We start from the raw sequence: 19830 nt of genomic DNA on the forward strand, positions 1-19830 counted from the left end.
GCAGAAACTTACTTATACCCTAGGCTGATAACCTAATACCATTTGACATCCCATTTTCACCAAAGGTACCTTTCTACAGTAACTAAGGATGGTTTTAAAGCTCTATAGTCGGACATTATGAGGGAAAAATACAATTGGGATTATGAGAGGCTCCACCTGTCCAGTTTTCTAATCGAGTGTGTAATAATAGCCCACAGATAAGACACTCTCAATTTTTACTTTAGACAATTTGTCCTAGAATACTGAAAGTAAAGACATGGAAAACAGGCTTGGAAAAATGAATCTGGAACAAGGTCAAGCTAAAGATGGTGTTTGTAACTAGCCTGTATATGGGACCAACAAATCATGAATACATGTCTAAGGTTACCATAAATACAATGAACTGTGATGTAAAAAGGAAGGTCCCTTCAGATCACAATTTTTAGACCAAATTCTAAATTATTTAGATGGAGAAAAATGATTTATGTTGAGTCCTAGAACAACTACTCAAATCTTATAACTTCTATCAGGCTCTCAAAACTTTCCTGTCCGAACTACAGTCCTTTTGGTTCTTCTGCAGCAGCTTAGAGTTTCAGTTTGGCAGGACACCAGAAGAAATTAACTCAGTATCATCCTCTATCTGGTCTAGAGAACTGTACTTTCCTTTCACTGATAGGCACTCTCATGGATAATTAATGACAGTCTACATATACTGAAGAGTTGACAGACGAGTTCACTCTTTAATTCTCCTATTCCCAAATGAACTCTGACCAATATAAAATAAGAGGTAGAGAAGGTGGCAGGAATTTAAGAAAATGTGTTGGTAATGCCCATGAGGATACCAGGCACTACGGATAGAGGCGGCCTTGGAGTTGGATGAGTTTTCACTGTGTGATCCTGGGTAAGTAGCAATCTCTGTGTAACAAGCAACTCTCTCAGGCAGGGGTTCTTCAGCCTTTTTACCCTCTGCATTTCATGGGCAATCTGGTGAAGACTATGAACCCCCTTCTCAAAACAATGGTTTTAAGTGCATAGCATATATAAGAAAGCAACTATAATGAAATTATCAAGATATAAAAAATAAGTTTATTAAGAACCTCAGGTTGAATGATACTGATCTGCATTAGTTGAGGGTGTTAGTCCTGACTTGCTGAGGACATTAAAAAAAAGGCCTTAGAGAAACAATTGTATTTAAGTCTTACAAAGAACCTTACATTATTTTACATAAGCCTCACAACAGCCCTTTGTGGTAGAATCTACCATTATGTAGATGAGAAAAACTAAGGCTCATAGAAGTTAAGAACTAGGGTGATGGTGTTAGGTAGGATTCTATTCATGCCAAAGGAACTAGAGTCAGAACCTTCTAAGGGCTTTTGGTGAGGCATAATAGTGGTGAGACAAAGCCCAACAATGGATGCTGGCAGTGACTATCCCTGGACTAAACTAGGAAAGCACAGATTGAGAGAAAGGAGAATTCACCCTCCTTACCTCCCTTAAAGAAAAACGACATCTGTTCTACTAACAGAAACCGCAACAATGAAGAAGTGCCACTCATTTCCCTGAATCAATGGGCTGTTATTATTTTGGAGGGAAAGTAAGACTTCTGCCCATACAAGGAAAGAAAGGCATGATACGGAACCCTGAGCCTATGATTTGGAAAGCCTTGAGCTCTCAGATGCTTTTTGAAAAACAAGCTTAAATGTTAACAAATTATCTGCTGTGTTTGCGTTGAAAGCCCCATCAACTAAATTTAATTCTTTGTTTAAATCTCTAGGGTATCTCCAATAGAACCTATTTTTGTCGAAAATGATGGCAGCAGTAGTGGTTTAGAAGATTCTTCCATTAATGTGAGTTACCTCCCCTCCACTCCCCTAGGGGTGCATGTGTACATGTGCATGTCTGTGCTTAGGAGAGAGGGGTGTGATTAAAGTGTCCAGAACTTGGAACAAGTCAGCCCAAGACTAGACCAGCACTCTACCCTCTAGGAGGAACTTATTGACAATGTCTCTAGACATTGTCCTCCATTTGAATCTGTGTCTAAGCAATTAATTAAAGAAGGCATAAGCAAGCTGGCAGAAGTAGCCACAGCAGGCCAGGGTCCAGAGGGCCAACTTTTTCAGTCACTGAGCTAGGGCTGGGGACATAAGGTCAGGTCAGTGATGTTCATATCCACACACACCTAGATATTTAGACAAAACACCAAGAACAAGGAGTTCTCTCCCTTTCCTCTTATGTATAAGGAAGATAAAAAGATTTGCAGTACATGTGCCACCAGAGCTGTGAGGAGTAGCTTTTGTGACTCTCGGTTTTCAGTATTTTTAAAGAAAGGAAGAGAGCACAGCCTGCAGCACTGAGCCTAGACTGGAGCAGAAGTACCCTAGATCTGACATAGTGAGGTCCTTTGAGAACTTAGGAGAACTGTAATCAATAGAAGAACCATCACTGTGATCCCTTTCATAGCAGAGATAAGAGCTCAAGGGTGAGACACAGAGACATCAAACTTGGTTATTATCAATGAGCTGGAGAGGAAGAGTAAATTATGTAAAACCTGAAAGGCCTCTACACACCTTTCTCATTTTACAGCTGAGGAAACTGAGACCCTGTCTGTCCCTGTGGATGGCAGGGGGCCACCCAAACTAAAAATAGATTTTTGAGGGACAGCTACAATGTTCTTTTAGCAACAAAAAGAGAAGGAAGTCAATTCATAAATGGCATTTGCTGTGGAGTACAGCAGAATGAAATTCCATTGAATATGAAATAAACCTTTCCCCTGTTCAGATCCATCTGCTGGCACTCTTGGAGCCAGTTTGCACTATATACCTTACTGAAGGTTTGTAAAACACTACAAAAAATGCTTTACATTTACAATATGTTGGTACAAACATGTGCATGGTCTTCCCCCCTGAAAATAGGATGCAGCCAATTCTAGTAATGGAAAAAGAAATACTATTGCTTTTCAGTATAAGCTTCAGGCTTATCTATTTGTCAGAGCAGTCAATCAGGCACAGAATTGACTTGAGACTCCTTTACTTTCGCAACCCTGTTCTCCCACTGGTAACTTAGCAGGCAATGAACATGGCCAGAAAGGCGTGAGGACAACAAAAGCCTAAGCGAGCAGGACAGACCACAGGCTGGATGACAACTCCTTAGATGTCATTTCAAAGAGGAAATCATTGGTACTTTGTTGATTTGTGAGGAATCTAGGCTTTGAGAAATCCCTGCTCTGCCAGCAGCATGCCATGAGGTCTTGATCACTTCTTTAGGCTTTCACTTCAATTGGCTTTGAATATCTTGGCTTCTGGAACCCTTCTTTTTTTCATAGGCATCAGAATGAGCTTCAGAAGGGATAGATTCTGGGCAGTTTTCAGGAATCCCACAGACAGAAAGAACATCGTCCATTTCCTTTGATGCTGTCTTCTCTTTCAGTGACCTTTCTACAGTGACCTCGCTATCAGAAGTATCCACATTCTCCCGAGACTCACCAGGGGCACAGCTGCTGCCTTTGTAACCTCTCGCTGCTGGGAACACTGTCCCATCTGGAGCCAGTAGGGCTGTAGTCAAGGCTTGGAGCACCCCCTCGGGATCTGGTGGTTATTTAACAAGGTTTCATTATGACTATTCTTGCTGTGGGGACTTGTTACTAACCTCTGTATGATTTGTCAGAGTCACACAGGGCCACAACCTTTCTGAGTCTTTTTAGATGACAGGAAAAAACCTGAGGAGCTGGTCAGTGTCCCTGAATGCCTTTTGTATTCAGCCTCTACTCTTAAAGGAGAATGCTGCTGGTTTCTTCCTTTTCATCATTTATTCCCCCAACTCTCCCAGAGACTCTGTGGGGCTGACTGCAGGGTTGAAGTCTGTGGCTTTGCCATGTACTGAATCTGCATTGAAAAGGTCTGTGTCTCTGTGTATAATATCCTGTTATGTAATTTTGTTTGGAGCTATGAGTGTTAATGTATTTTACTGTAAATTTTTAAAATTAAATTTTATGTGTTCTATACCTTTTATTTTTAAAATCATTATTTTAAATTCCTTATCAAAAAACTGCAGACACCTTTTAAAATCCCTTCTTCTATTCAGCTGATGAGCAGAGCCAGAGATGAGAAAAAAACATGTGTACCTTAGACTCACTATCCAAATTTGTCCCAGATTCAGCAGATTCCCTTTATTTAGGACCTTTTTTTTGTCTCTCCTCTGGACTGGACTAAATGTTCTTTCTTTATTCCTTTGAATGTCAGACTTCATGAGTCTATGTTCCCACAACTTGGATCCATAGAATATCAGGGCTGGGATCCAGGAGACCATTTAGACCACTATCTCCCCTTTTCACAGAGTGGAGGACTAAAAAACTCAGATAACTTGGCTTCCAAATGCAATCATGCTCGGCTTCACCATCCAGGGTGGCAAAAAGGCCTGGAGTCTGGATTGGGGCAGATTTTTGGCACTAAAACTGTTTCCATCTGCTTTCAACTGTTCAGTGAGCTGAATGCTGCATCTCCTGTGCTGAAATTTTACTTTTTCTTCAATGATAATTTTGCCAAACTTCCTTTTTATCATACTAAATTCTTCACTCAGAAAGCTGGGAAATGTAGCTTCTAGGTATGATTTTGTAAAGGATATCATCTAATCATAATGACCAATACAATCTAAAAAATTCACTTTAGGGAGCATGTACACATGCACACTATGGAAGTGAATTCAAAACTAGTCTCAGATACTTACTAGCTTGGTGACCCTGGAAAAGTCACTTCCCTAGTTTCCTCATCTGTAAAATGGAAGCAGTTATAGCCTCACAAGGTTGTTGTGAGGAGCAAATGAGATGCACAGCATCTGGCACCAAACAAGTGTGCATGGACATTATGATTATTTTTTTTTAGGGTTTTGCAAGGCAAATGAGGTTAAATGGCTTGCCCAAAGCCACACAGCTAGGTAATTATCAAGTGTCTGAGACTGGATTTGAACCCAGGTACTCCTGACTCTAGGGATGGTGCTTTATCCCCTGTGCCACCTAGCCGCCCCGGCATTATGATTATGATTAGGATCCTGAATCCAGCTGGCTGTAAAGTTTCAGAGATTCATTGCATTGGCCCTGCCATTTGACATGTTCTTCCAAGGCACTTCCATGCACTGCTTCCTGTTTAAATGGGGCTGATATGGAGCTGAAAACAGCCTGTTTTGTACAGGTTATTGAAATGCCTAGAAATAAGACTACCCTGTATGGTGGAGATCAGCAGACTCTGGTCAGAATCTCCGTCTGGTATTCTGCCTGTTTTTGAAAAGCTGCACGCTAAGCATGGTTTTACATTTTTATATATAAGCAAACATTATTTAAAAACAGAAGCATTCTTGGCTTATAGGCCCTATACAAAAGCAGGCAGTAGTCTGATGACCTATGCTCTACTGGTCATTCTAATTATCCTTGGTCATTTTCCTTTATTTTAATATTATGTGGGAGAATTTTTATTCTCTCATTTCATCTCAAAACCCAGGCTTATCAACCACCCCCTCCCCTCATTCTTGTAGGGGATCAGGGCAGGGCCAGAATACTCACTATGTCTGCTGCATGCTCAATGAAGACAGAGTTACCAAATTTAATTTTCTTGATGATCTCCTGTGGAACATCTGTCCTCAGTTGATGCTGTAAAGCTATTAGCTGCTGCAAACGCTTATCTGGGAAAACATCCTCTGTACATATGTAGATCACACCTAAAATGCAAAAACAGGTCCCCTATTTATTCCAAAGATTCACTTTAGAGGTTTTTATTTAATTGGATATATGTTCTATAGTAATTAGCCTCTCTCCTCTCCCTGTTTCCCCCCGTTTTTCTATACTTTCTTGTATTCCTTGTCATCTACTAGTGATGCTCCTCTTTGTTGCCTCATTCTGGAACAGAAGTAGCCCTGCTCTTTTGAAGGCCCTTCAAATAAAGGATAAGACTTTCCAAGTTGGAAAGGCTTCTCTATGACTCTTTCTAACTCATATGAACTTTGTCCATCAGATGATGACTTTTCTCACCAGTCACTCATGAAAAACTTTATTTCATGAAGGGTTTAAAATCTGTTGTAGAGAGAGAAAACCAAATCAATAAAATCACAAGCTTTTTGAGATGCATTACTGATCACATACAAAGTGTGAGCAGACAACCTTTCAAAATAAGAATTTGAGGGGGGGGGCTGTAGGTAAAGAAACTGCCTACATAATTGTCTCCTTACTAGTTATAAGTCTGTGGGGTCATTATGTTTGCCGTTAACCTCTTCATACATCCCAGGAAGCCCAATCATCCCCTCTCTGTGCTTTCATTATCTGTTCCATGTGAACAGACTTTTACTCTTGTCTGAATCAGTGCCAAAGAATTGTACCTGTGATGTGAGTCTGTGGGCCCTGGAGAGGAGCTGACACAAGAGTCATGGGGACACCTGAGGTAAATTTCAATTACTATTTTGTGACTTCGGCCAAGTTACTTGACCTCAGTTTCCCTCATCTATTAAGTGAAGGTGGTCAACTCAGTCTCTTTTACCTTTGAATCTATGAGCTTATGAAAAATTTAGTCTTTCAAAACGTTTTGCATCCATTGTTTCATCTAATCCTTAGAGAAACTTCATGAGATAGGTGAAGCAGGGCTTATCACTGTTTTGTGGATGATTAAGAACTCATCCTAAGCTGTACAGTTGATAAATGGCCAAGAAAGGATTTGTACCTCATTCTTAATTATACTCTAGTGTAAGTAAACTACAAAGTTTAGACAAGATTTCATCACTACCTTCACTTAACTAAATATAATAGAAAGCAATAAAAGATGTAAAGTAAAGGATAAGACTTTCTAAGTTGGAAAGGCTTCTTTATGACTTTTTCTAATCCATGTGAACTTAAAGAGAAGTGTAATCCCAGCTTTTCCTAGTTCTTAGGGAATGGAGTGAGGAAAAGTTTCTTACAGGTGGTGGCTTTAAATCCTGGGCATTCACAAAGCTATCAGGCAAGGATGGATGGAGGGACCATATTTGGTATTGTCTTCTCCATAGGCCTCATGGCTTAGCCTTACAGAGTGCTGGCTTGTTGGAAAGGCCAAGAGTCAGGGAATCTACTTCCAAGTACCAGCTCTTCCATCTACTTCTATAAGCTTGGGGAAATCACATCTATGGGTTTCATTTTCCTCATTCATAAAATGAGAGAATTAGATCAGGTGATCTTAAAGACCTATGATTTAAGAAACAGATAACTGGCTCTCCAATTTTCTTCATACGGGTATGAATTTTATTAGCATCCATGTAAATTAAGATTCCATCTATCTCATGGAGACCATCCACCTTCTGTCTCCTTATATGGCTTTGCTGTGCATCCTGGCACAGGCTGGGTTGACTAGTGATTACAAATGGGCTGGTGGACTGAATGTCACTAGGTCATCTGTGTTTTCCCTTTTTATTAAGTTTTATACTTCATTTCTAAATGTAAGCTTCAAATACAGTCTGGACAAAACATTCTCTTACTTTCCTGTTACCCAATTATATATATTTCAGGTGTGGTTAACTCTAAAAGGCAATTTTTACTTCTCTTCTCAGAATTAGTTTTCAGGAAGGAATGTTTCTCACAATACTTCAAGGTAAAATTTCTGCCTCTATTTCTTCACAAAGCAGAGCTTCTAGGTCTGCCTTTTTTTTATCCTGGTCCCTTGCCAGAAATCCTTGTCCTAATGCTTCTTACTCCTTTCTCAGTGCTTCCCAGGAAGAGAAAGGGAGAAAGGAAAAGATCATGGCAACCTAGAAATCAGAGTTGGAGCTGGAAGAAAATTTAGAGGGCAGGGAGAATAAAGGACTTGTCCCAGGCCATTAGACAAAACCAATTTCCTCATTATATCCAAAAGGTAGAAAAATTACACATAAACACGTCTTATCTTTCTCTTCAGTCTTAACCCATCTGGACCTCTCAACTACAAGTTGGGTAGCATATTTATGATTAGTCCCCAGTCATTAGTCAACTGGTCAAATGACTAATGGTCATTATGTTAGTGCACCTAAGTCTTTCAAAGCTGTTTGTCTAAACAAAATTGAAGTTGCCTCTTGGTTCTATTTACTTCATTTGGCATCAATTCATCTATCTTCCAAGTTTTCTATGATGTACCGTAACTTGTTTGGCCATTTGCTAACTGAAGAGCACCTCCTAAGATTCCAAATTTTTTGTTACCTCTCTGTTGAGTTTTTTTGGGGAAGGGTCTATTTTGTCACAAGAAAATTTAACTATAAATTTTTCTTTAAAAAAAAAGGTTTCAGATAAGGGGTGGTTTATTATTTAGGTTAACAAACACAAAGCGGGGGCAGCTAGATGGCGCAGTGGATAGAGCACTGGCCTTGGAGTCAGGAGTACCTGAGTTCAAATCTGACTTCAGACACTTAATAATTACCTAGCTGTGTGGCCTTGGCCAAGTCAGTTAACCCCATTGCCTTGAAAAATCTAAAAAAAAAAAAAAAAAAACCCCAACAAAAACCACAAAGTGCCAACTGTGTTGCTGGATACCAGGGATACAAATATAAAAGTGAGCCAGTCTTTATCTTCAAGGTGTTTATATATGTCCACAGCTAAGTAAATACAAGTTGTGTACACACCAACACACTGGAGGGAATTAGGAAAGGCCTCTTTAAAGAGGTGATGCTTCAGCTGAATCTTGGAGGGAATAAGGGATCCAAAGGAGAGGAACTGAGAGGGAAAACATTTCTGGTTTTGTGGACTATCTGTGCAAAGGGAGAAGAAAGAATACCATATCCAGGTATAACAGGTAGATCAGCTTTGAATCATTCTTTCCCTAACGTCTGATCTTTGTGGTTTGTGCTTAGTAACACTTTGGCTCTAACAGTTTGTCAGTGTGGGATCCCAGATAAAATCCTCCCTTGTTAGCAAATCATATATAGTACTGGGAAATACTCTATGCCGACATTCTCATCTCTGTCAAGCAGCTGCTCTGCTCAGAAATCCCAAAGTGTTAGTTTGGCAGTGGAGAAAGCCTTACCATCCATGGCAATTCTGGAATGATCTAAAAGCAGAGAACATCTCTAAAATATCAGAGATGGGTGGCAGAGCCAAGATGGTGACATGAGAGGACCATCTCTTAGTTGCTCTGGAGCAAAACTTATAAGCTAAGGACTCTTAACTACATTTTCGAGAGACAGAACCCAGAGGGATCCAGTGAGGCAATTCTCCAACCCAAGGTAACCTGGAAAACAGCAGAAAGGCTCTGCTCCCCGGGGCTGGAGGGGCGGCCCACTAGAGGGGTGGCCCGCCAGAGCGAAAGAACTTCAGCCTCCTGGAGGCAGCCCCAGGGCACTGGGAGCCACGGCTCCCAGCAGCGGGGGCAGTGTCCTGACCTATACCCCGGGGAGCACCGGACACAAATTGAGGGAACTGAGGGGGAACCTCTGTCAGAGCGAGCACATGAAGCCCAGCCCTCAGGGCACACAGCTAGCAGCCTGACCAAGGCAGTCCAGATCCAGGGAACAGAATCAGGTGGAGCTGGTAAGCAGGAGCCCCCAGGGCATGAGCCCATTGAACCTAGGTAGGGAGGTGGAGAGAGACTGCAGAGCTCTGTCCTCTGTCCCTGAAACAAGATGCTGGGGCTCTGACCACATTCAGATCCTGATCACAGTCTAGGCCCCCCCATAGAACAGCAGGGCCCCCATCACATCAGCCCCATGGCAGAGAGGTGCACTTTGTGGTCATTCACAGACCAGGAGGGAAGACAGAGCCTCAAACACGGAAATCCTTGTGGGGGTATCCCACTAATACTCAGAAGCTCAGGAAGCACCCCAAAACCAGGCACAGGCTGGGGAAATAAGTAGAGAAAAAAGAGGAACACCACTGAGAAATACATTGCCTGTGATCCCAAGAAGGATCAAAACACTCAATCTGAAGATGAGGAAGCACAAGCTCCTGAAACTAAAGACTCCAAGAAAAACAGAAATTGGGCTCAGGCCATGACAGAGCTCAAAAAAGACTTTGAAAATCAAGTGAGGGAGACAGAGGAAAAATTGGGAAAAGAAATTTGAGAGATGCAAGAAAATCATGAAAATGAAGTCAGCAGCTTAGTCAAGGAGATCCATAAAAATGCTGAAGAAAATAACATGTTAAAAACCAGCTTAGGTCAAATGATAAAACAGTTCAAAAATTTATTGAGGAGAAGAATGCTTTAAAAAGCAGAATTAGATGGAAAAAGAGATAAGAAAGCCGACTGAAGAAAACAAATCCTTCAGACAAAGAATAGAACTCAGGGAGACTGCTGATTTTATGAGAAATCAGGACTCTCAAAAGCCAAAAGAATGAAAAATTAGAAGAAAATGTAAAACATCTCACTGAAAAAACAGCAGATATGGAAAACAGATTTAGAAAAGATAATTTAAAAATTACTGGAATACCTGAAAGTCATGATCAGGAAAAGAGCCTTGACATCATTTTCAAAGAATTACTACAGGAAAATTACCCTGATATCCTAGAAGCAGAGGGCAAAATAGAAATGGAGAGAATCCACTGATCTCCCTGAGAAAGAGATCCAAAATAAACAATCCCCAGGAATATTATAGCCAAGTTCCAGAACTCCCAAGTCAAAGAGAAAATATTACAAGCAGCCAGAAGGACACAATTCAAATACCGTGGAGCTACAATCAGGATCACACAGGACTTAGCAGCAACTACATTAAAAGCTCATAGGGCTTGGAATATAATATACCAGAAGGCAAAAGAGCTTAGAATGCAACCAAGAATCAACTACCCAGCAAAACTGAATGTCCTCTTCCAGGGAAAAAGATGGACTTTCAATGCACCAGGGGAATTTAAAATGTTCCTGTTGGAATGGCCAGAACTGAACAGAAGGTTTGATCTCCAGATACAGGACTCAGGTGAAGCATAGAGATTGGAGGAGAGGGGGGAAATATGAGGGACTTAATGAGGATGAACTGCATGTTTTCCTGCATAGAAAAATGATATTGATAATACCCATATGAACCTTCTCAACAGAGCAGGTAGAAGGAGCTTTTGTATATGAAGCACAGGAGAAAGTTGAATTTGAAGATATATTGTAGTGTAAAAATGGAGTCAAAAGAGAAAAGGGAAATGTAATGAAAGAAAAAGAGGAGGAATAAGCTAAGATATTGCATATAATAAGATTTTTCTTTATTCCAATGAGCTATTGCAATGATATGAAAGGGGGGAAGGCAAGGGGTAATGAGGGAATCTTCCCTCTCATCAGAGATGGCTAGGAGAGGAAACAGCATATATACTCAATGGGGTATAGGCATCTGGAGTAAGGGGGGGGGGACAGGGGGAAGGTGGGGTATGTGAGTGATAGAGGATGGACCATGGGGGGAGAGTGGTCAGATATAACACATTTTCTTTTTTACTTTTTGCAAGGGGCTGGGATTGGATGGCCTGTCTGGGACCATAGGGCCAGGTGGATGCTGGGCCTAAGGGGTGGTATGTGGGTTCGGGGCCTCCTGGCTCAAGGGCCAGGGATCTGTCTGCTGTGCCACTCAGATACCCTACAGCAGAGTCAGAGTGAAAGGAGAGAGAAAATATAGTACATGGTAGTGGAGAAATATGAAAGGAGGGAGTTGCGATCAGCAATGGCAATGGTGGAAAAATATGGAAGTAACTTTTGAGATGGACTTATCATAAAGAATGTGATCCACCCGTGACAGAGCTGGTGGTGTTGGAACACAGACTGAAGCACAATTTTTATTATTATTTTCTGGGGGGGGTGTTACAGGGCAAATGGGACTGGGTGGCCTGCCTGGGGCCACACAACTGGGTGATTGTTGGGTGCCTGGGGCCAGATTTGGGTTCAGGTGCTCCTGGCTCCAGGGCTGGTGCTCCGTCCACTTCGAGACCTGGCCATACCTACAATTATTATTATTACTTTTAATTTTTTCTCTCCCCTTTACTTTATCGCTTATGCAGGTCTAAATTTTCTTGGGGGGAGGGGGTATTATGTTTATTCTTAAGCAAGAATATTTTAGTAATGTTTAAAAAAACATTATTTGTACAAAATAAGAATAAATAAAAAAATATAGCAGAGATAGAATTTTTCCTCTACAAAAAAAGGGAAGCTGGGAAGCTTTCTTTGGAGGAATTGTCATATCACTACATCAAATTGTGGAATTGGCAAACCACTGCCCCATGCTGAATGCAGATTTGGAGGTCTCTAGCAGAGCTGTCATGGGTGGATATAACAGCCCCCAATACTCCTAAAATGGATCCTCAGTCAGATAAAAATGTAATAGGAAATAAGGTTAATTTGTGGTTTTCTAGGTAACATGCCATTTTCAGGGATGTTTCTATTTGAGTTTGAAGTTATTAGTCTATAGGATCCTTTTCTGATCTTTAGCTGACTGTAAAGAATATTCTTTAATAAATTTGTTTCAGGGGCAGCTAGGTGGCGCGGTGGATAAGGCACAGGCCCTGGAGTCAGGAGTACCTGGGTTCAAATCCGGTCTCAGACACTTAATAATTACCTAGCTGTGTGGCCTCGGGCAAGCCACTTAACCCCATTTGCCTTGCAAAAACAAAACAAAAAAAAAGATTATTCAATTTTATTTTTTATAGCACATTTAGTAAATGCGAAGGACATTCATATTCAGTCTTTTTTTTAAGGTTTTTTTGGAAGGCATTGGGGTTAAGTGGCTTGCCCGAGGCCACACAGCTAGGTAATTATTAAGTGTCTGAGGTCGGATTTGAACCAGGTACTCCTGACTCCAGACCCGGTGCTCTCTCCACTGTGCCACCTAGCTGCCCCTTCACATAGTCTTGTACCAAACTTTTAACAAAGACCATTTCATTTGATCCTCACAACTTTCAAAACAGATGCTAGTATTATCTTTATTTGTACTATTTGAGAAAATTGATGCAAATAGATTGTCATTTACTCAAGGTCACATGGTTAGAGCCTGAGACTGGATCTGAATTCAGGTCTTCCTGATTCTTTGCTCAGCCTTCTATCCTTTGAACCAACAGTCATCTTAAAAAATGTTGAAATACTTATTGTTTTACTGATTTATTGGACTAGATGTCAAAAAATCTCTTCCAATATGTAATTAAACCTATCTCTCTTATTTTTTTTTTGGAATTAATTAAGCCATCTTTATTCATGAAAAATTTCAGCAAACCTAAATTCCAGTTCTGAATTTCTGTGGCTGGCTGTATCTCCTTAAGCAAAACTTTAATTGATCCCCCCTCCCCTCACACTAAAATTTACTTTTAAAACTTTTAAAACCAAATTCTCTCCCTTCTACCCCAATCCCCCTCATTGAGAAAGCAAGTTATTTGATATAGGTTAAAAATATAGGGGTGGCTAGGTGGCGTAGTGGATAAAGCACCAGCCCTGGAGTCAGGAGTACCTGGGTTCAAATCTGGTCTCAGACACTTAATAATTACCTAGCTGTGTGGCCTCGGGCAAGCCACTTAACCCCGTTTGCCTTGCAAAAACCTAAAAAAAAAATACATAGTCATGGGGCAGCTAGGTGGCACAGCAGATAGAGCACTGGCCCTGCAGTGACCTGAGTTCAAATCCAACCTCAGACACTTAATAATTACCTAGCTGTGTGACCTTGGACAAGTCATTTAACCCTTGCAAAAACAAAACAAAAAATACAGTCATGAAAAGCCACAATAGTTATGTTGTAAAAGTAAACATACCTGGTGCCCCCCCCCAAACAAAAGAAACTCAAAAAAATAAAGTAAAAAGAAAGGGTGCTCAAATTTGTATTCAGACACCATCAGCTGTCTTTGGGGATGGATAATATTCTTTATCATAAGTCCTTCAGAGTTCTCTTGGTACCTTTTCAGAGAAAAGATAAATCTTCATAGCTGATTATCCTACAACATTGCTGTTACTTTGTATATAGTACATTTTCCATTGCATCTGCTCATGCAAGTGTTTTTGAGATCATCCTGTTCATCGTTTTTTTGTTGTGGTTTTTTCAAGGCTGTGGGATTAAGTGACTTGCCCAAAGTCACCCAGCTAGGTAATTGTTAAGTATCTGAGTCTGTATTTGAACTCAGATCCTCCTAACTCCAGGGCTGGTGCTCTATCCACTGTGTCACCTAGCTGCCCCATTATTTCTTATAATAGATTCCATTTCATCTTAATCACATACAACCATACCACAATTTATTAAACCATTCACCAACTGATAGGCATCCCTCTATTTTCAGATCTTTGCAACCAGAAAAGAGGTGCTGTAAATATCCTTATACATATACATAAATATCCTTATACATTTCTTCCTGTTTTTTCATCTCTTTTGGAATATAGATCTGGTTGCTAGGTCAAGAGGTGTGCATGGGTTTTATAGCCCTTTGGGCATAATTCCAAATTGCTCTACAGAATTGCTGAATCCTTTCACAACTCTTCCAGCACTGATTGCATTAATTTCTCAATTTTCCTACAAATTTTTCATTTTTCTCTTTCTGTCTTATTAGCCAAACCAATAGGTATAAAGCAGTGCCTCAGAATTTTTCCAACCTACATTTCTCCTGTCAATAGTGAATTAAGGAAAAAAATATTGAATTAGGATGTTTAAAAAAAATGATTTATATAGATAGCACTGATAACTTAATCTGAAAACTGTTCATATCTTTTGATTATTTATCAATTAGGGAATGTTTGACTCAATTATCTGAGGTCTTTATCAGAGAAAGTTGTTGCAGTATTTTCTTCCAACAGTTACTATTGCTAACTGTTCTCTTTCTCTATCCCCATTCTATTCTCTCACTTCTATCACCTACCCCCTCCACCCCCTTTCTTCTGTCCCTTTCCTGTACTTCTTTCATAAGATAGATTTCTATATCCAATTGAGTGTATATATTATTCCCGCTCTGAGACAATTTTGCTGAGAGTAAGGTTCACTCTCTCACTTCTCCTCTCTTCCACCACAAAAACTTTTTTACCTATTTTATGTGCAATAGCATCTCATTCTACTTCTTCTCAATATATTCTTCTCTCATCCATCAATTCCATCTTTTAATATATTATCCCTCCAAATTCAACTCCCATCTGTGCCTTACTCTTTATAACTGCCCTAACTCACATGAGTTATCTATCATTTTTCCATGCAAGAATATAAGCAGTTCAACATCTTTAAACCCCTTATGATTAGCCTTTCCTGATTACCTTTTTATGCTTGAGTCTTGTATTTGAATATTAAATTTTCTGTTCAGCTCTGGTTGTTTCGTCAGGAAAGTTTGAAAGACACCTATTTCATTGAATGTTCATCTTTTACCGTGAAAGAATATGTTTAGTTTTGCTGGGTAGTTGATTCTCCTTTGTAATTCAAGCTCTTTTGCCTTCCATAACATCATATTACATGCCCTATGATCCTTTAATGTAGAAACTGCTAAATATTGTATTATCCTGACTGGCTACCGATAACTGAATTGCTTCTTTCTCACTTTTTCCCAAAGTTTTCTCCTTGACTTGAGAGCTCTGAAATTTGGCTATAATATTCCCAGCAGTTTTCTTTTTGGGAATCTCTTTTAGGATGAGATCAGTGTATTCTTTCAATTTTTGTTTTACCCTCTGCTTCTAGAATATCAGGGCAGTTTTCCTGTAGAATTTCTTTAAAAAATGACATCTAGGCTCTTTATGTAGTCATGGCTTTTGGGTAGCCCCATAATTTTTAAGTTATCTTTACAAGATCTGTTTTCAAGGTCAGTTGTTTTTGAAATCATTTTCTTGAGTGAGTTTTGTATCTTCATTTCCATTTGGGCAATTATGCTTTTTAAGGCAATCTTTAAGGCAATCTCTTTTTGGACCTCTTTTTCCATTTGGCCCAGTCTGACTTTTTAAGTTGTTATTTTTTCAGCATTTTTTTTTGTATTTCCTTCATCAAGCTGCTGACTTGGTTTTCATGATTTTTCTGTATCACTTTAATTTCTTTTCCAAATTTTTCTTCTACCTCCCTTATTGATTTTCAAAGTTCTTTTTAAAGACTTTCATAGCCTGAGTGCAATTCATATTTTTCTTAGAGGCTTTGGATGTATAAACTAAGACTTCTTCTTAGTGTATATTTTGATCTTCCATTTTACCATGTAGAAGCTATAGTTGGGATTTTTTTCTTCTGTTAATTATTCATATTCCTAGGCTATGACTTGATTGTAATTCTTTGTTAAGGTGGGGGCTCTGTTTCTAGGATGGAAGACACACGATCCCAAGCTTCTGAGAGTTTCTACAGCATTTTTCATAGATACTTCTAGGGACCCCAAAGTTTTCAATTCTTCCAAAGTTTTATGAGAGGTTATGACTACTCTCCTTGCATGTGCTGTGGTCTGTGGATGACCACAAGCACATTCCTCTGTCCTGGAGCTGTGAGGCGGGTTCGTGCTTCATTATGGCAGTAAGCTCACTGCTCCTTTCTTCCTAGGACTGGGGCAAAGCACCAGAGATCTGCCTCAGTGAGTGCAAAGAGACCCCTATAATCTCCTTCTGACCCCTTTACCATCCATGGCCTAAGAGTTCTGGAAGCAGTTACTGCTGCTGATTCAATGGTTTCCAAGGCCTACTCCTGGTCTACTGGTGTCGGGGCTGTACTGCTGAGACTTGAGGTAGGCTATGCTCCAATTTCATCTGGTACAGCAGACATTTCCTGCCAACCTTCCAAATGATCCTTGGTAATCCCTGGCCTGAGAGGTCTGGTAACCACCAACAATACAATCACTGCCACTGGCCAGGGACCTGTTCCTGGATGGTTGGGGCTGGTTCACAGAGTATTGCCCTTTGTACCTTTCTCACCCTGGTGCAGCTGACCATTCCCATCGATCTTCCAAGTTGTCTTAGATGGAAATATTGTTTCACTCAGTCTCTTTGTGGTTCTCTCACTCTAGAATTTGGTTTGAGTCATTATTTAAAGGTATTTAGAGTATTTTGGGAGAGAGGTTGTGCACATCCCTGCCTTTATTCCATCATCTTTGAGGCATCTGCTTCTAAGTAAGAAATGAGTAAATAAAATGAGTAGGTGAAACTGATCAATTTTTAAGCTCCTCAAACTTAAGAGTGCCCTCATTTCAATATCTCCCCTGATAACCCTTAATTTAGTACTCTGTAGCTGCCCAAGAATAAATAATCTATATTCTCTTTCCCCTATTCAATTGTGAGCCTATCCCATATACAGGGCCCATTCAAGATACATCTATTTGATGAATTAACTCAAAGGATTGACTAAGTACATGTCATAAGCCTTATATAAACTGTTAGGTTGATCTCTTAATTGGTTATGAATTTCATTGAAAAGGTTATGGACTATTCTGCAACTTGATACAATCAACAAAGTATTGCTCATTCAGGAGTTATTTATCCTAAACACAGGGAAAGTGCCTAATTTTCTTTGAGAGTAAGAAAAAAGTACAAAGAGAGGGGAGATAGCATGAAAGGTAATAAAGAGATATAAATCTGTGAATGTGAATGTGATAAACTGTCATAAAACAGAAATAAATAGCAGTGTGGATTAAATACTAGAATCCTGTGAACCCGAGAGATACACATAGAGTAAAGGTAAAAGGCTGGAACAGAATATATTATACTTCAGCTGAAGTGAACAAAGCAGGGTAACAATCCTTGTCAAATAGAGCTCAGGAAAAGGGATAAGGAGAGAAACTTCATCCTCCTAAAAGTACTACAGACAAGTAATTACAGTACTAAACATTTATGTACCAAGTGATATGGCATCCACATTTTTTTTTTTGCAAGGCAAATGGGGTTAAGTGACTTGCCCAAGGCCACACAGTTGGGTAATTATCAAGTGTCTGAGGCTGGATTTGAACTCAAGTACTCCTGCCTCCAGGGCTGGTGCTCTATCAATGCGCCACTTAGCTGCCCCCTATCCAAATTCTTAAGATGATAAACTAAATGAATTACAGGAAGAAACAAACAGCAAAACTATTACTGGTGGGGGACCTAAACCCCCCCTCTCTCAGAATTAGATAAATCAAACCATAAAATAAACAAGAATGAAGTTAAGGAGATGAATAGAATGTTAGAAAGTGACAAATACTCTAAAACATACATTTTCTACAGTGGATAAAGCACTGACCCTTGAGTCAGGAGTACCTGGGTTCAAATCCAGTTTCAGACACTTAATAATTACCCAGCTGTGTGGCCTTGGGCAAGCCACTTAACCCCATTTGCCTTGAAAAAACCATACATCTTCTTGTCCCATTCCCTGTTGGCTATACACAACTAGCAACCTGGTGAAAAGAGCTCTCCGTGCAGTCATGCTCATCAAAGAATCTAGAATGATCTCAACATATGCATAAGAGATTTCCCATCAGAGCATAGTATACAAGGAAGCATCCTACTTTAGTGAAGCCTACTAGTATTTCCTTTCTCTTATTTTCAACATCTATACCTTTAAAATTTGCATAGATCACTCTTAAAATGATTTTGCATAAGTGAGAAATTAGCTTCATTGTTTAGTACTGTTGCCTTCCTATTCACACCCTCCTTTTCATTACATCAAGATAATTATAATACACAATAATAACTATGAAATAAAAAGAATAATATAAATAAATATAAAGAAAGAAAAAGAAAAGAAAAATTAAAAAAAGAAATGGCTGATTGAAAAAGATGGGCTCATCACAAGATAACAATGAAAGGTAATGGACGATTAACAATCCAAGTTGTCCACTAATCTGATGCAGAATAAAGAAACAAAATTCCCACCATATGCATTGCATTTGATGTGGTTAAGCTGTGAAAAGACATGAATAAGACTCCTATAATATGGGCAGGAATGGACAAGTTGCATTTCTGAAGAAAGGAGCCACATTGGTGAGATATCTTACCTATAAGAATAAGTGTATCAAAGAGGTAAAATTAAATTGCTATAGAAAGGCTGAATGGGAAATAAGATAGGGTCCATATGATAGCAATGACCTCAAAGCTACTAGACATTCTAGTATCCTATTTCAATGTTGAACAGAGGGTGGAAGAAATCACAAAATATTGCTGATTGGGTCTGGTAGAAAAACATCAATTGGGCCCCCAGAGTAGCTAATCAATTCTACTCTTTCTTAACTGGTTTTCTATCCCAACCCCATAACATATGTTCCAAACCTTCTCTTCTCAAGATCACCACGTCAACCTTCCTCATTCTTTTCAGCTGAGAACGTCACCTTATACTCGACCAAAACAATTGAAGCTACTATGATAAACCATTGGTTAATGTGATTTCAAAAAAAAGGGAAAATTATCAACATCAAAAATGAAAAGGGTGAATTCACCACCAATGAAAATGAAATTAAAGTAATTATTAGGAGCTGTTTTGTCCAATTATATGGCAATAAATCTAACAATCTAAGTGGAAAGGATGAATATTTATAAAAAAAAGTTACCCAAATTAACAGAAGAGGAAACAGAATACTTAACCTTATCTTAGAAAAAGAAATTGAATAAACCATCAACAAACTCCTAAGAAAAAATCAACAGGACCTGATGGATTCACAAGTGATTTCTACGAAACATATAAAGAACAATACCAATACTATATAAACTATTTGAAAAAATAGGGGGAAAAAAGGAGGTCTATCAAATTCCCAACACAAATATGGTACTAATACTAAATCAGAAAGAGAAAAAGCAGAGAAAGAAAACCAGACTAATTTCTCATGAATATTGATACAAAAATTTTAAATAAAATGTAAGATTTCAGCAATATATTACAAAGTTCATACACCAAGACCAGTTGAAATTTACAAAAAAAAAAATGCCTTCAGGGCTGGTTCAATTTCAGAAAAACTATCATATAACTGATCATACTGATTACAAAACCAACAAAAATTGGGTGCAATAAATAGGTGCAGAAAAAGAGTTTTGACAAATT

The 19830-nt window shown here is 39.3% G+C and overlaps 2 protein-coding genes across 6 annotated transcripts in view; one reads left to right on the top strand and one right to left on the bottom strand.

The window, feature by feature from the left end:
- The window catches only part of KLC1 (kinesin light chain 1), a 77742-nt gene extending 66499 nt beyond the window's left edge, over positions 1–11243 (top strand). Inside the window, exons 15-16 of the mRNA XM_074213191.1 lie at positions 1754–1826; positions 3406–11243. Of these exons, the coding sequence (XP_074069292.1) occupies positions 1754–1826; positions 3406–3408 (76 nt within the window). The 3' untranslated portion in view covers positions 3409–11243. The remainder of the gene's footprint in view (positions 1–1753; positions 1827–3405) is intronic.
- The window catches only part of XRCC3 (X-ray repair cross complementing 3), a 61109-nt gene that overhangs the window by 3447 nt on the left and 37832 nt on the right, over positions 1–19830 (bottom strand). For all 5 annotated transcript variants that reach the window (XM_074213206.1, XM_074213207.1, XM_074213205.1 and 2 more), the window contains one exon: positions 5531–5685. In XM_074213206.1, coding sequence (XP_074069307.1) covers positions 5531–5685 — 155 coding nt within the window. The remainder of the gene's footprint in view (positions 1–5530; positions 5686–19830) is intronic.

The sequence above is a fragment of the Macrotis lagotis genome, chromosome 1 (assembly GCF_037893015.1).
Source record: "Macrotis lagotis isolate mMagLag1 chromosome 1, bilby.v1.9.chrom.fasta, whole genome shotgun sequence".
Lineage (NCBI taxonomy): Eukaryota > Metazoa > Chordata > Mammalia > Peramelemorphia > Peramelidae > Macrotis > Macrotis lagotis.